The following is a 14,596-nucleotide window of genomic DNA, read 5'->3' as shown; positions in this document are numbered from 1 at the left end:
CTAAAATTCAGGCCTTTGCTTCACTCTTTGCCACTTAATACTGTGTTCTTTCTTCTTTGTATTGAGAAGAAGGGCAGCACACTTAGCTCATCATATACTGGTGTCTGTTTTAACAGCTGCCTCCTGGTGAGGGGTAGGGGTGGCCCCATTTATAGTAGTTGCCCATTTCTATGGCATAAATACTTCCATGGTGGCCAATTTCAAGTTACCAACATGATTTCAAAAGACCTGAAAACTCCCTGAACCTGTCACCATGGCTCCAGCATACTGCTGCCTCTAATCCTACTACATTTCACCTTGTTCAGCTTGTTTGCTATCCAACTTGCTATTGACTGTTGAAAACAGATGGTTTCCACTGATCATGTTTTGTTTCCACAGGGGTTATACCAGCTCACCCTGGATATCATTGTGATGATCCGAGTATGTAAAATGTTCCGCCAAGGCCTCAGGGGATTTCGTGAATATCAGATCATTGAGACTGTTCACCGGAAGCACCCTCTCTTCTCCATCTGGGATGTAAGCAGCTAGACTTAAAAGGATGATGAGGACTTAAAAGGTTTCAATAAATAGCACCCAACTTCTGAGCCCAAGCTCTGAACGAACTGAGAGAGAAGATGAAGGGCAAAGCAGATGGGAGACCAACTGTCACTTTCAGTAATGATGAACCATATTGGAGAATATCACTTATATTGTATCATTAAGCAAGAGGGTTACCTAATACTGAACCCCAGAGTTAGACAGTGATAGACCAACGCAATCTCCACTATGGTAACTGGACCTGTTGCCTAAAACTCACAGCAGAGAAGGACAGAGCAAAATCCGAGTTCAGTTGAAAGGAGAAGGGTACAATTATGCCAGTTTCTATTTCCAGATTCAGCAGAGAGCTTATCACTCTTTGTCAGTGTGGAAGGAGAGGGGATAGTTCTCTTCTGCTGGCACAACTCCTTCCACATGGAAAGAAACACTGAGGGTGGGAAGAAACCATCTCCATCCCAACAAAGAGCCAGAGCAATACAGGAATCACAGTAAAACTGAGGTTTTCTGGAAGCACGCTAACTCTTCATCTCCTCTACTTTCTTAACTGCCCCCCCCCCACTTAAACAAGAAAGGAACATTTGCACCTATTTATTATGGTGACTCTGCTTTCTAGATTTTCTAGAAGATCCCAATTCCAAATGATTTTTCCCAGTGGTAGGTCATGAAACCGTTTTTGGCTCAGAAAAGCTAATCACCATTCTGCTAATTTGTTCTGGCTTTCCAGTGGTGAATTCACAACTATCCAGGGCTCCAAAGTTTCAGCCAATGCTTAGACAAACCCTGCCCATTTTCCAATTGTGTCAAGGGTGATTAGGTCCAACTTCTACCTCCCTTCACCTGCGTATCCAGTGATTCACTCCAAGAAAATTCCTGAAATGATTTCTGAAGAATAGCCAAGGAGAGAAGGGGTATGGCTGATGATGGGGGGAAAGTAAGTGGTCTTAGATTCGTTTCTAATGTATAGTAGGCTGAATTTAAGCTGTAGCAGGGAGTGGGTGCCTGTGGATTTACTGGAGAGGAAGGACCTGTTCCATTTAAAGATTTTCCAATTTATATTTTTTTAAAGATTTATTTATTTATTCATATAGAGCTGGGGTACAGGCCAGAGATGCGAAGGGTGAGAGGATTCACCAGAGGCAGGGTGGGGCTCAGAACAGGCAGATCGACAAAGTACACTGCTGAGGGGAGCAGCAAGCGGGTCAGGAGAGGTCTGCCAGGCCATATGGATCTCCTCTGGGGCAGGCGGGGATCGAACTCATGCAGAAATGGCTTAAACTTCTTAGTGCAGTGCTTTAACCCTCTGCGCCACCAGGGAGGGCCCCCAATTAATATATTTTAAAGACATTATACTGGTCAAACAAAACAAGTCCACAGCCAGATTCTGCCCTGTAGTTGGATCATGAGCTGGGAAGGGATGAAGAAGTATACTCTAAAACTTAGTTTAGTTTTGAGGAAAACATTATGTCTCAAGATGTCATGTAATAATGAAGTGATGAGCCCTGAAGACCACGAGTCTTTGATTGCCAGAAGATGGAATGGCACCTGGGCAGTTGGAAAATGAAGATTAGAGTCAGATTTATCATCAGGGAAGAGCATGAGGCTAAACCTAGTGACATTGCTCAGGGTAGTTTTAAGCAGAGTAGAAGCCTTCAAGGGCAGTCTATGAGAGCCGTATGGCAGTTGGGCAGAGAGCTGGGGTTGTGGGGCAGAGAGACCATACGTTGGAGAGACCATTGACTGGCTTTCAGCAGAATATGGATCTTTCTGAGCACCCTCCCTTTTCTTCATTGGTCTCCCTGAGAAGCATCAAATGAGCACACACAAGCTATAAAATGAAGCAGAAGACAGATTTGAGTGGTCTCTGGCCGAGGATGTGAGGTGGTTTTAGAGAAGAGAATGTGAGCCTTGGCCAGGATGGTGGTTAGCCTTCTCTGTCCCTTTCCTGCCCCCATTCCCCTTACATGTCTGCTGACTCTGTCTTTGCCCCTTTCTCTACTCTTTTTTTTAAAGACTTATTTATTTATGCATACAGAACTGGTGTACAGGCCAGAGGTGTAGGGGCAGTGAGAGGCTTCACCAGAGACAGAGTGGGGAGAAGGATAGGTAGATTGTCAAAGTACACTGTTGAGGAGAGCAGCAAGCAAGACAGGAGAGGTCTTCTGTGCCATGTGGATCACCCCAGGGGTGGGGCAGGCGGGATCAAATTCACACTGAAGCAGCTGCAGCTAGCTTGCAGTGCTGTGTTCAAATCTGTTGCCCCACCAGGGAGGGCCCTATCAGATGCACAACTGTAAGAGCAATCTTGCTTATTCTCTTTTCTCTCCACCCCCTCCTTTTTTTTTTTTAGGAAAGGAAGCAGGGTCGAATCACATTTGATACTATGGAATTTGTTGCAGAGGAGGTAGGCATAACTCTGACCTTGCTATTGGGAATTTTCTTCCTTAATCTTGACTTAGAAGAAGCACTGGGCTGGACGTTAGAATGACTGGGCTCAGCATGGGTTCTGCCACCAACCTGACCTCAGTGATTCCTCCCAGTTTGATGTTTAAAACCATGAGCCCCTGAACCTATCATTGCTTTTTTGCTGAGCAGAACCAGTGCCAATGGGGGACAACTCCTACACTTGGACTCATGGTAAAATGGTAGGCAAATTAGAGGATGTGAGAGGCCAGAGATTGGAAATAATCAGGATATCAGGAAAAGCCCTCACCTGTGTTTGAATTCTGACCCTACCCCAAACTTTTCCAGAGATATTGGGCCTACCTAATCCCACATGGATGTCAGTTCTCTTAAGTCTGGGTAAGACTTTGGACTGTGTGACCTGTACAATGAATTTGAAGAATCATAAGTCATAACTTCTTTCTCTGGATGTTAAATTAAAACTTAAAATTATATTTAAATTTTAAAGGAGCCTAACTATTTATAGGGAAGATCTGAAGTTCTCACCAATGTAGCCCTGACTTGCTATGTTGTTTTATATCTCACAGAAAGTGAGAACAGAACTTAATGACTGGTATCAAAACCACCTCATGGCACCTCACCCTGACCCTTTCCTTCATCCCCTGCAACCAAGATATGGCTTCCTTTGCTTGCCTTTCCTAGGCATAATATAATTTCTCATGCCCCATCATTTAGAAGCACAACTAAATCACTCAGATTTTGGGTTTCAGTTTTCCAGACCAGCCAGTAGCTGAATTGGGCTCTGAAGTAACCTAAGATTTAAGCCAGAGAAACTTGGGCCTTTCAGAGAGCCACAGAACTCAGTAGAGGAAGATAATTCTGTGTGTGCCAGTAGAGGAAAAGCAGAAGGCATGAAAGAGAAATTCATCATAGAGACAAGGTCTATCAGCTTCTTGAACTTTGTCTCAGGCTCCAATATAGGGATGGAGCCTCTGTAGAGACCCAGTTTAAAAACATGCCCTCTAAAGCAAAAAAAAAAAAAAAAAGAAAGAAAAAGAAATGAAAGGTGTTCAGATTGGAAACAAATAAAACTGTCACTATATGCAAACAATATTATGATATTATATGCAAAAATCCTAAAGAATCCACAAAAAAACTATCAGAAACAATAAATGGAAGTTGCAGGCTACAAAATCAGTACATAAAAATCTGTTACCTTTTTTATATGAAAAATCAGAAAGAGAAATGATATAAACAGTACCATTCACAATCACAGCAGAAAGTATAAAGTACCTAGGAGTAGATTTAACCAAGGAAGTGAAGGGAAGTATACACTGAATACTACAAAACATTGTTAAGAAACTGAAGAAGACAAAATAGAAAGATATTCTGTGCTTATGATTGGAAAAAGAAATATTGCCAAAATGGCCATTCTACTTACAGCAATATTCAGATTTAGTGCAATCCCTCTGGATATCCCAATGGCATTCTTCACAGAAATAGAACCAAAAAAAATTCTAAAATTCGTATGGAACCACAAACACCTCAAATAACCAAAATAGTCCTGAAAATAAAAAAAGAATGAAAATGGAGGTATTATGTTCCCTGACTTCAAACTATATTACAAAGCAATCACAGCATTGCATGGAATCAATAGAATAGAGATTCCAGAAATAAAACCATACACATATGGGCAACTAATGAGAGAGGAGCTAAGAGCATCAGTGGAGAAAGGAAAGTCTCTTAAATGGTGTTGGGAAAATTGGACAGATACATGTTAAATAATGAGCCAGACCATTACCTTATACTATACACATACACTCAACATGGATTAATATAAGACCTTACACCATAAAATACATAGAAGAAAGCATAGGCAAAAAGGACTTTGAAAAAGAAAAAAAAAGAAGCTTATTGATCCTGATCTTAGTGATATCTTTGTGGATTTGTCTCCAATAGCAAGAGAAACAAAAGAGAATATATACAAATGGAACTACATCAAACTAAAACACTTATGTGTAGCAAAAGAAACTATCATTAAAATAAAAAGTCAGCCTACAGAATGGGAAAAGACATTTGCAAATTATATATCAGATGAGTTAATATCCAAAATAAATAAACAACTTGTTCAATTCAAGAACAAAAACATACAGGGGAATCTGGCAAGATGGGGCAGAGAGAAAATCCTGGGTTTGCCTCCTACAGAAGCTAACAAGAAACCTGATAAAATGTAAAGCCAAAAAATCCTGAGGAAAAAACCAAAGACCGTGGTACATAATAGAAGCATCAGTCTGGAGGAAAGGAATAGGGACAATTTTTTTTTTTTAAAGATTTATTTATTTATGCATACAGAGCTGGGGTACAGGCCAGAGGCTCGGGGCGGTGAGAGGCTTCACCAGAGACAGAGTGGGGAGCAGAACAGGCAGATCGACGAAGTACACTGCTGAGGGGAGCAGCGGGCGGGTCAGGAGAGGTCTGCCACGCCATGTGGTCACCTCCGGGGCAGGCGGGAATCGAACTCATGCGGAAGTGGCTTTAGCTTCTCAGTGTAGTGCTTTAACCCGCTGCGCCACCAGGGAGGGCCAGAATAGGGACAATTTTAAGTGGACTTTACTTGGAGTGATAATGGGGCAGTACAACCCACAAGAGGGAAGAACATCTAGGTGCCTTTGGGGCACCTAGAAATCTGGTACTGCCTAAGATATGGGAATACATGAACAGGCTTCCAAGATAGAGGGTACATTGCTAGAAAGCTGCAGAGGTGTAGGTACAGAGAGAGGACTGCTGGCAAGGAACAGCAGTAACCTAAATTGGGATATAACAAATTGATATAACTGTAGAAGAGACTTTTATTTTCTTTGCATAGAACTAGGGTATAGGCCAGAGATCTGGGGGGGAGGGGAGGGGTGAGAGGATTTGAGAGGATTTACCAGAGACAGAGTGGGGAGCAGAACAGGCAGATTTACTGAAATGCACAGCAAAAGAGAACAGTGGGTGAGGTAGGAGAGGTCTGCTGGGCCATATGTGGGTTAGCTCCTTGGCTGGGGGTGAACTCAGGCCATAGTGGTGATAGTGCCAAGACTCAACCCCTAGATTTCAAGGGAGGCCCAAGACCACTTCTTAAAGCCCAGGCTGAGATATATGAAATACTTGTGAGTTCCCACTCCAGGTTGAGATATCTAAGCTCCCTGCCAACCCCCACAAAGAATGCTATAGCTATAACTGAGGAGCTGGTCTGGAAGAGATGATCATTGTGGATCTCCGACACACAACTCTGGCACCCCCAGCACAACAGAGAGTTCAAATTCCTGAATCTACTGGAGAAGACCCTTTGGTGCCCACTGTCCCAGTCCTCTTCTATACCCACTGGCTCTTTTACGACCAGTACTCCAATTACTCCAACAAATACAAGACTTGAAAACCTTTTCCTATTAAAAACTCATAAAAAATTGAAAGCAGAACACATCACAAATACCAAAGCAAAAAATCTCTGGAGTGGAGCCCCAACTCATAATTGTGGAGCATGACAGAAGGCGAATTCAGGTCAGGAGGTCTGGCAATGCTGATGGAACTAAAAAAATACAATGAAGACTATAAAACAACAGAGTAAATAAGAAAAGTAGGAAGCAGGTCTAAGTAGAAATAACAAAGCTAAGAAATACTGTAACCAATTTTAATACAATTGAGGGCCTCAAAGCAGGCAAATAGAGGCAATAGAGAATTTTTATGGAGAACACAAGAGTAGAACAATGTAGAGTAAAATGAATTAAGTAAAAACAGTGTCAGCTCACTTGGACAATGTAAAGAGAGATAACATCCATATCATAGGGATCCATAAGGAGAAACAAAAGAGATAGGTATAGTAGACATAAATAATCACTGGGTACCTCTCTTGCCCACCTGTGACTACACAGGCGTTTCTTTTTACAAACCTTTTTCCTTTTGTAAAGCAGCAGCAGCAGCTCTTTCTGTCCAGTTGTATCTGTGCAACTGTCTTCTTTTCTTTCCTAATAAACCTGTCCTTTTAAAATGTAAAACAAAACAAATTAAAAAAAAAAAAGAACTGATGAGTGAAAACCATTTCAGTGTGGTAACTAGCTACTGGCTTCAACAAATATGTCAGCCCATACTCTTAAATAAATAAAAGTGAAATTATAATTAAGAGAAACAACAAAAAAGTCCAAATAGAACTTGATGTAGAACATGTATAAAAAATAAATAAAATAAAATCTCTTGAGATGATGCAACTATGTCCTGTGTAGGAAGCCCATTCTTCACAGACTACTTTTTTCCTTCATATATTTTTATTATTTAAAAATTAGTTCTGAAAGACAGCATAGTGTTTTGGGGAAAAGATTAAAAAATGATTAAAAATGGAAAGAGGATCTAAATAGACATTTCATCAAAGAAAATACACAGATGGCCCAAATACATATGAAGTGATGTCCTACATCACTTATTGGGAAATGCAAAAAAAAAAAAAAGCCACATTGTGATTTCATTTCATATGAGTTCAGATGACTTATCAAATGGTCAAGAGATAGTAAATGTTGGTGAAGATGTGGAGAAAAAGAAGACCTCATGCACTGTTGGTGGGAATGTAAATTGGTATAATCATTATGGAAAATGTTATGGAGGTTCCTCCAGAAATTAAAAATAGACTACCATATGATCTAGTAGTCTCCCTTCTGGGTATTTACCCAAAGAATATGAAAACACTAACTCAAGAAGACATAAGCATCTATGTTCATTTCAGCATTATTCACAATAGCTGACATATGGAAACAGTGCAGGTGTCCAACAACAGAGTTATGGATAAAGGAGATGTGGTATATACACAATGGAATACTATTCAAGTCATAAAAAAGTGAAATCTTAACCATTTTTGACAACATCGATGGACCTTGAGGGGATAATGTCAAGTGAAATGTTTGAAATGTCAGAAAAAGAAAGATAAATACTATATGATTGCACTCATTTATTGGCTATAAAGAAAACAAAAAAATAAAAACCTTTAAACTTTGCCAAAAGAATGGTGGTGACCTGAGGTGAAGGACAGGGAAGGGAATGGGTAGAAGTAGCCAGCTGATTGGTGGCCAATGGTAATGACATATGTTGGTGGGAGTGATGAGAAAAATGAATCTTAGAACCTCTACAATGTTGTAAACTCATGTTAACTTAATTGAATAAGAAAAAAACCTACCCCTTTAGTAACTATTACTAGATACCACCTTTCTTTCTGGAGTTCTAAAATTGGCTGTGGTGAAAATTGCATAATTATGTAAATACACTAAAAGTCAATGATTTGTTTACCTTAAGTGGTGAATCTTATGGTATGTGAGCTATATCTCAATCTAATACATACATGTGTACATACATAACCTGCCCCTTAGAAAAACACTTGAATTGTGGCTAAACCTCAGTATAACCCTTATTAGAGCTCTACTAGTACTAAAACTTTCCAACCCTTATCATTAAAGAGGCCTCTAATTATAGACTCATTTGTTGTATTGATGGTGAGTCATTGAAAAAAAATGGATACACTTAAAAACATAGTTTAAAAGTGAGTTTAAAAAAAGCAATTATCTGTAATCTGACATCTATGTACATAAAATGCTTTAAAGAAAATGACACAGTCTACAGAGTGCTGGGAAGGGACTAGCTCTTTTAGCTCAGATGGTGCAGTAGGCACTCTGAAGATGTGGCAGCCCTGGGGCTGAGAGCAGAATGAGGAGGAAGAGGCAGCCATATCCATGTGAAAATCCAAGAGTGGAACATTCCAGGCCAAGACTAGGCAAACACAGAAGTGAACTTGACACCTGCAAGAGATAGGTAGACGCTAGAAACTAGAGAATGAAGGGGGAAGACAGAAGTTGAGGTTGGGGTCTAGGAAGATAGAAGTCAGATCGTGTAGAGCCCAAAGACTGTGGTATGCAGCTAAGCTTTTATCCTAAACACAGCCAGTGTGTATGTGAGATGTACACAAATATCCTCTCCCATCTGGCAAGAGTGGCATGGTGGGTAAATAAGTAGGTCTGCCACTGGTGCGTGAGTCTTTTCTACCAAGGTTAGCTCATAGCCTCTGTAGGTTCTCTGTTCATTAGTCTCTTGTGGCATACTGAGGTTTGACTTAAGAGAGGTCTACCTTCTCACAGTGAATACTGTCCTGAGGAGCCCAGAGCCCAGGGAGCCCCAAATTGCCTAATGGGATGGTGGTCAATGAATGGTAGTGGCAGTATGGTCAGTAGTTGGGCTTACAGGTCTTGACAGGTAGCAGGTCTAGGTTATAATCCCGTTTGAGTGACTTTATCAAGTTGAAATGAAAATTGTGCCTCATTCCTCTTGGGTGGGGTAAAGATGTGAGAAGGTGTGTATCCCAGTTTCTGGCCCATAGTAAGCCCTCATTTCATGCCAGAAAGCATAAAAGCATGAGTATGTGGGGAGTTGTCCCACAGTTCCTTGGGGAAGACTACTATGTCTTGTGGGTATTATTCTGGTCTTTTCTCCACAGGGTCACTTGCCTCCAAGGGCAATTCAGATTGCACTGAAGAAGCCTTCCTGGAGGACAGAGCAGGAGATCCAGTCCCTCTGCAACCTCATGCAGGTTCTGGACAGCTTCCGAAACTATTCAGAGTCCCTGCAGATGCTCCTGGCTAAAGTCATGCGCTTTGAACGGTCAGTGGGGCGTGGCTTTTGGACAAGTGGAGATGTAAACAAGAACATTCCCAGCAGAGGGAACTCTCTGCTTTATTCTATGCCAATGAAAGACCCAGTCCCTACTGTCTTAAAGATTCTATGGCAGGCTGAATGCTATCATGGAATCACAGAGCTAGATGCTTGAATTTAATGCCCTGTCTACCCCAGTATATTGATGTGAATTCAAGACAAGTCATTCAGCTTCCTTGCCAGTGAAATAAGACTGATAGTATGGATTTTACAGGGTTTTTATGAAAATCAGAGAGATTATTAAAGATAACTGCTAGTTGTTGATTATTTCCAGGATTGGGACTAGCATATTAGGCAGGATTTTTCCAATTGATAATGAAAGAAGATGCAGCCCAGGGGAATGTGTGGCTCATGTACCTAAAAATCCTGGGTTGGTTCTCAGCTTCAGGCTTAATAGGATTGAGGGTTTCATTGTAACTAAGACACAGTGTCTGTCTGTCTGTCTCTTGGCACTTCATTTGTAGAGCTTCCTTCTAAACAAGACTCTCCTCTCATGTGATGAGATGGTTGCCATAGCTCCAAACTTTCATCTTTCCAGTTTCAGTCCATTGAGAAAGAGACGACCATTTCTCAGTCCTTCAAGTCAGAGCCGTGGAAGTAGTTCTTTCAGAACCAGATTGACTTTACTTGATCATCACTGAGTCAGTGGCATGCTGATTGTCTAAGAGTCAAGAAAGGATGTTTTCTCAAAGCAAAATCAGGGTGGGTTGGAAAAAGGTGACCAGATACTTGGCAGCAAAAACAATAGACGTCTGCTATAGGAGTTTCAGGCCAAGTGCTGCCTCAGGTTAGTCACCTCAGGTCCCTAGGCCCCACCCTCAAAAAGGTGGATTGAACTAGTGGGTCTCTCTTGGTCCAGCTCTAGGAGGCTACACTTGAAGGAACACTGGCCTGGATCCCTAATCCCCCAAATCTCACTTAGGTCTTTTATTATGACATGGCAAGTTTGATTTGATTTAAAATGTTTTTTTCTTCCTAGGAAGTTCAACTGTGAACACATCAGTAATGAATCAGTATTGCCTCTGCCCCACACAAAAAAATATTAATACCCTTTCAGCAAAATCTGCTTTGCAACTTTTGTAGAACTTAAAGTCAGGTCTCTTAATCACTTCGCTACACTCCTGTTTTCCGCATCTGTCATTCATGTACTCACTGAATTCATTGAGCATTTACTATGGGCCTAAGCAAACTGACACACTCTGTTCCCAGGATGTTTCAGTCTAATGGTTGCAGGCACCTGGGTGAGTGTTAATGAAGAGGTCAAGCTCAGTAGGGCTGGGCTGTTCTGAGGCCCCTTCTAGTCCCAGTCTATTCTTTCACCATCCAGAGCAAAGAGCACGACTAGTCAATATCTCTACCAAGTGTGGATACAGCTCCACGTAGCTGCCAAGTCAACTGACTCGTCTTTTCCTAGGTTTGGTCGCAGGCGTGTGGTAGTCAAGAAGGGGCAGAGGGGCAGCAGCTTTTATTTTATCTACCTGGGCACAGTTGCAGTGACTGAGGATGAGGATGGCAGCAGTGCCTTCTTGGACCCTCACCCGACATTGCTACACAAGGGCAACAGTTTTGGGGTAAGTGTGGAAAAAGGCCTAGTTTCCTTGTGTGGGATGGGGGCTATGACAAGACTGTTGTTAAACCCTCTTAGCCAGGCCCTATCTTACCTTATACTTGGTGGAAGATCCTGCCCTGTTGTGGGTCCTACAGAATGCTATGGGGCATACTTACAGAATGCTAAGGGAGCCAGGTGATAGCCATGGTGACCTCTTTGCAATGTTTAAGAAATATATTTACCATATAGTTCCTTAGAGATACAACGATGACCTCACCAAGTCATTCCAACTTCTTTTCTGGTGGCCTTGTTGCTGTCTTCTCCACAAGCTTGCACATCAAGCGGGCGCAGAATAGGCCGACAGAGTAGGGAGGAGGGCAGCAGAATGTGGGGCAAGCCAGGGAACCTAGCACCTGTGGAGGAAAGATTTCTGGGGGAGATGGGAGCAGGAAAGAGGTGTACAATCTGCCAGCAGGAAACTGGAGATGGCCTCTTATTTGCCTTCACCCCTATTTCCATCCCACAGGAAAAGGGCCTTCTGAGTAATTCAGTAAGAAGGGCCACTGTGGTCTGTATGGAAGAAACAGAGTTTTTGGTCATTGACAGAGAGGATTTCCTTGCTAATAACATGGACCAGGAAGTTGAAAAGGATGCTCAGCAACGGTTTGACTTTTTTAGGTAACTCCATCATCAGTGTTTATTAGGTGGGAAACAGTAAATGCTTGTTCTTTCTCTCTGCCTAGAATGTTCTTCCATATCCACCTCCCACCCAACTTCTCTGTCTAGCAAACTCATACTATGCCTTCTGATGTCAGCTCAAAATCTCTTCCTTGTGGGATCATAAGAATAAGATCTGCTGGCATATACTGAGCACTGGCTGGACCCAGCTGAGAACTAAGCCAGTTGTACCCGCTGTCGTATCGAGTCTTTCAAGCAGACCCATGATGCCATTTCTCTTCTCTTCCCCAGGGTGTAAATCAGGGAACCAGGTGTAGGATGCTGATGTACTAGAAAGCCTGATTCAGACATCCCTGGTTTTCACTGCCTACCTTACTAACCAAGCCCACCTTCCCTCATTTCAGAGGAGGGTGCCCCCTTGATGTTTCTGTTGTGTTTCCTTAAAAGCTCACCCAAATGTAATCCTTGATTCCATAATACTTCACTTATACTACATTTTCCCCATCAGACAATAAGTGATGTATGGCAAGGCCAGAACTGCCTTTTTCCCCTTGTCATCCCCATGTTGGCAGGCACATACGGGTGCTCTTTAATTATCTTTAGTTAACTCACTGTTAGAGAAAAGAGTGACATTCAAATGAAGTGTCTGCCCTGGAACTGAAAACACAGGCTGAGGGTTGCATGGTTTTAGAGATGTGATGGACCCTGTTGTCTGGAGGACTAGAGTTGAGAGAATTTCAGGGATGGAGCCTGAAAAAGGAGGAAACTAGTCATGAAGGGAGACATTTTATTTTTTCATACATTGTTAAGATAGGACTGGGTTTCAATCTCAGCTCTTGGGCTTCTGAGCTATTGAGCCCAAGTACAATACTTCACTTCTCTGAGCTTCAGGTTCCTGCTTTGTAAAATGCAGATCACGTCTCCCAAATCATTGTTAGGATCAATGAGGCCATCATGGAATGTGTGTGGTCCAGTGGTAGACACATAGTAGGTACTCCTGTGGTCCCATTTTCCTCCCTGTGTCTGTAGCTCTTCTCTGAAGGTGGCACTGACCCTGCTTCCCTTTTGGCCTAAGTCACCTGAGTTCTGAGTATACAGTTTAGGGAGCTGAGAAAGTCTGAGATGATTGCTAGACCTCTTGGATATGAGTGAAGGCAAGCCAAGGGTGTATGAGGTCAGGGGTATGGGGTGGACCTTTGGTCACAGGGAATGAACAGGCAAAGGAGGAGAGTCCAGGTGTCCTCCACTTCTCAGACCCAGGGCTAAGTGATTGGAATGAACTACCCATACTAAAAGCAGGCCATGCCAGGCCTTGAGAATAGGGCAGAGGAGGAAAGGTGATGGTCAGAGAGTGGCTCTCGGCTAGTTAATAGGAGGGGGTGTGCTTCAATCTGCTTCAAAAATTTCAAGAGAAAGAGAACATGTTTTCTTTTTGGAAGTTGCTGAGATCTGGGCACCTTCTTTGATGGAAGGCAATGAATTCTGACAGACTTTTCCTGCAGGGGATTGGATCTGTTTGAGTCATGGTCGGACCAAAAGCTCTGGAAGCTTGTGGGCCTGGGGAAGGTAGAGAAGTTCTCATATGGGCAGGTGATCACAAAAGACTTTGTAGAATCATCCTCCGTCATCTTCATTTGCAAGGTAAGAGGGCTGGGGTGGGGGTGGCAAAACTGGGGGCAGCCCTGTTTTGCAACACCTTTCTGAGCGTGCATGCCCCACTTAGAAAAGACAAACAACATGCTTTGACTTGCCTCTCTCAGAGGGTTGTTGTGAACTTTAAGGTAAATAGTTATTATTTTAGAAAGAGGGCTAGTAGATCTCCCCCTCTTGAGATCATATGTGTTTCCTTATATACAAGTACATATTTAAATTATGCAGTTGGTTCTTAAATCTTAATGATACCAAAGAACTTTTAAAAATTATAATCTCTAAATTGTAAGAGTAATGTAACCACTTCATTAAACATTCTGGAAAGAAAGAAAAAACTCATCGGTTTGTTTTCACCTGAGTTGATTTTTCAAGAGTGGAATTGCTTGGTATTCATTATTTATGGCTCTTAGAACAAATTGCTTTCAAAAAGGCGGAATCTACTTTTTCTAGTTTCCAGAAATGCACCATTTTCTAGTGCTACTGCACCTTTGCCAGTCTGTCATTCTTCCAGAAGATTTTCTAATTTAATAGGTAGCCGTTGCTACCTTATTGAGGACTTATTTAATATATACTATTTCTGACCAATTGTGAGATCAGTTATGTTTATTTGCTAAATTTTGTCACCTGAAAATTGTCTTATAGCCTTTGTCAACTTCTCTGTTGCTTGATCATGATGGAAAAAAAAAAAACCTCACATTTATAGTAAAGTTATTGTTTATCATGTTCTTTGCTCCACATGTACCATTTCATTTCAGCCTCATTGCAGCCAAAAAAAAAAAAATTAGTATTATCATTTTACAGAGGTAGAAACCAAGGCACAGGAAAGTTAAGGGGCTTGGCCAGTTGAGGAGCAGAGGTGGGATTCAACTCAGGTTGAATCCCTTGACTCCAAAGTCCTTCTGGGATTTGGGATTTGAGTTGACCTTTCTATCAGCTATTGACTCTGCTCTCCCTTGCCCCCCTCATCCTCATCGAGTTTTTTTTTTAATGACTCTGTTTCTGGCCACACACGTTTTATTAGCATTATTTTTAAAATTTTGGACATGTAACATTCAA

The 14,596-nt window shown here is 41.9% G+C and overlaps 1 protein-coding gene across 1 annotated transcript in view; it reads left to right on the top strand.

Moving 5' to 3' along the window:
• Positions 1-14,596, top strand: part of CNBD2 (cyclic nucleotide binding domain containing 2) — a 37,410-nt gene that overhangs the window by 2,755 nt on the left and 20,059 nt on the right. The window contains exons 2-7 of the mRNA XM_004687228.2: positions 379-516; positions 2,885-2,938; positions 9,449-9,612; positions 11,078-11,234; positions 11,739-11,890; positions 13,393-13,531. Coding sequence (XP_004687285.1) covers positions 379-516; positions 2,885-2,938; positions 9,449-9,612; positions 11,078-11,234; positions 11,739-11,890; positions 13,393-13,531 — 804 coding nt within the window. The remainder of the gene's footprint in view (positions 1-378; positions 517-2,884; positions 2,939-9,448; positions 9,613-11,077; positions 11,235-11,738; positions 11,891-13,392; positions 13,532-14,596) is intronic.

The sequence above is a fragment of the Condylura cristata genome, unplaced genomic scaffold (assembly GCF_000260355.1).
Source record: "Condylura cristata isolate star-nosed mole 26May11 unplaced genomic scaffold, ConCri1.0 scaffold00022, whole genome shotgun sequence".
NCBI lineage: Eukaryota > Metazoa > Chordata > Mammalia > Eulipotyphla > Talpidae > Condylura > Condylura cristata.
This window is presented reverse-complemented; position numbering and strand designations above follow the sequence as displayed.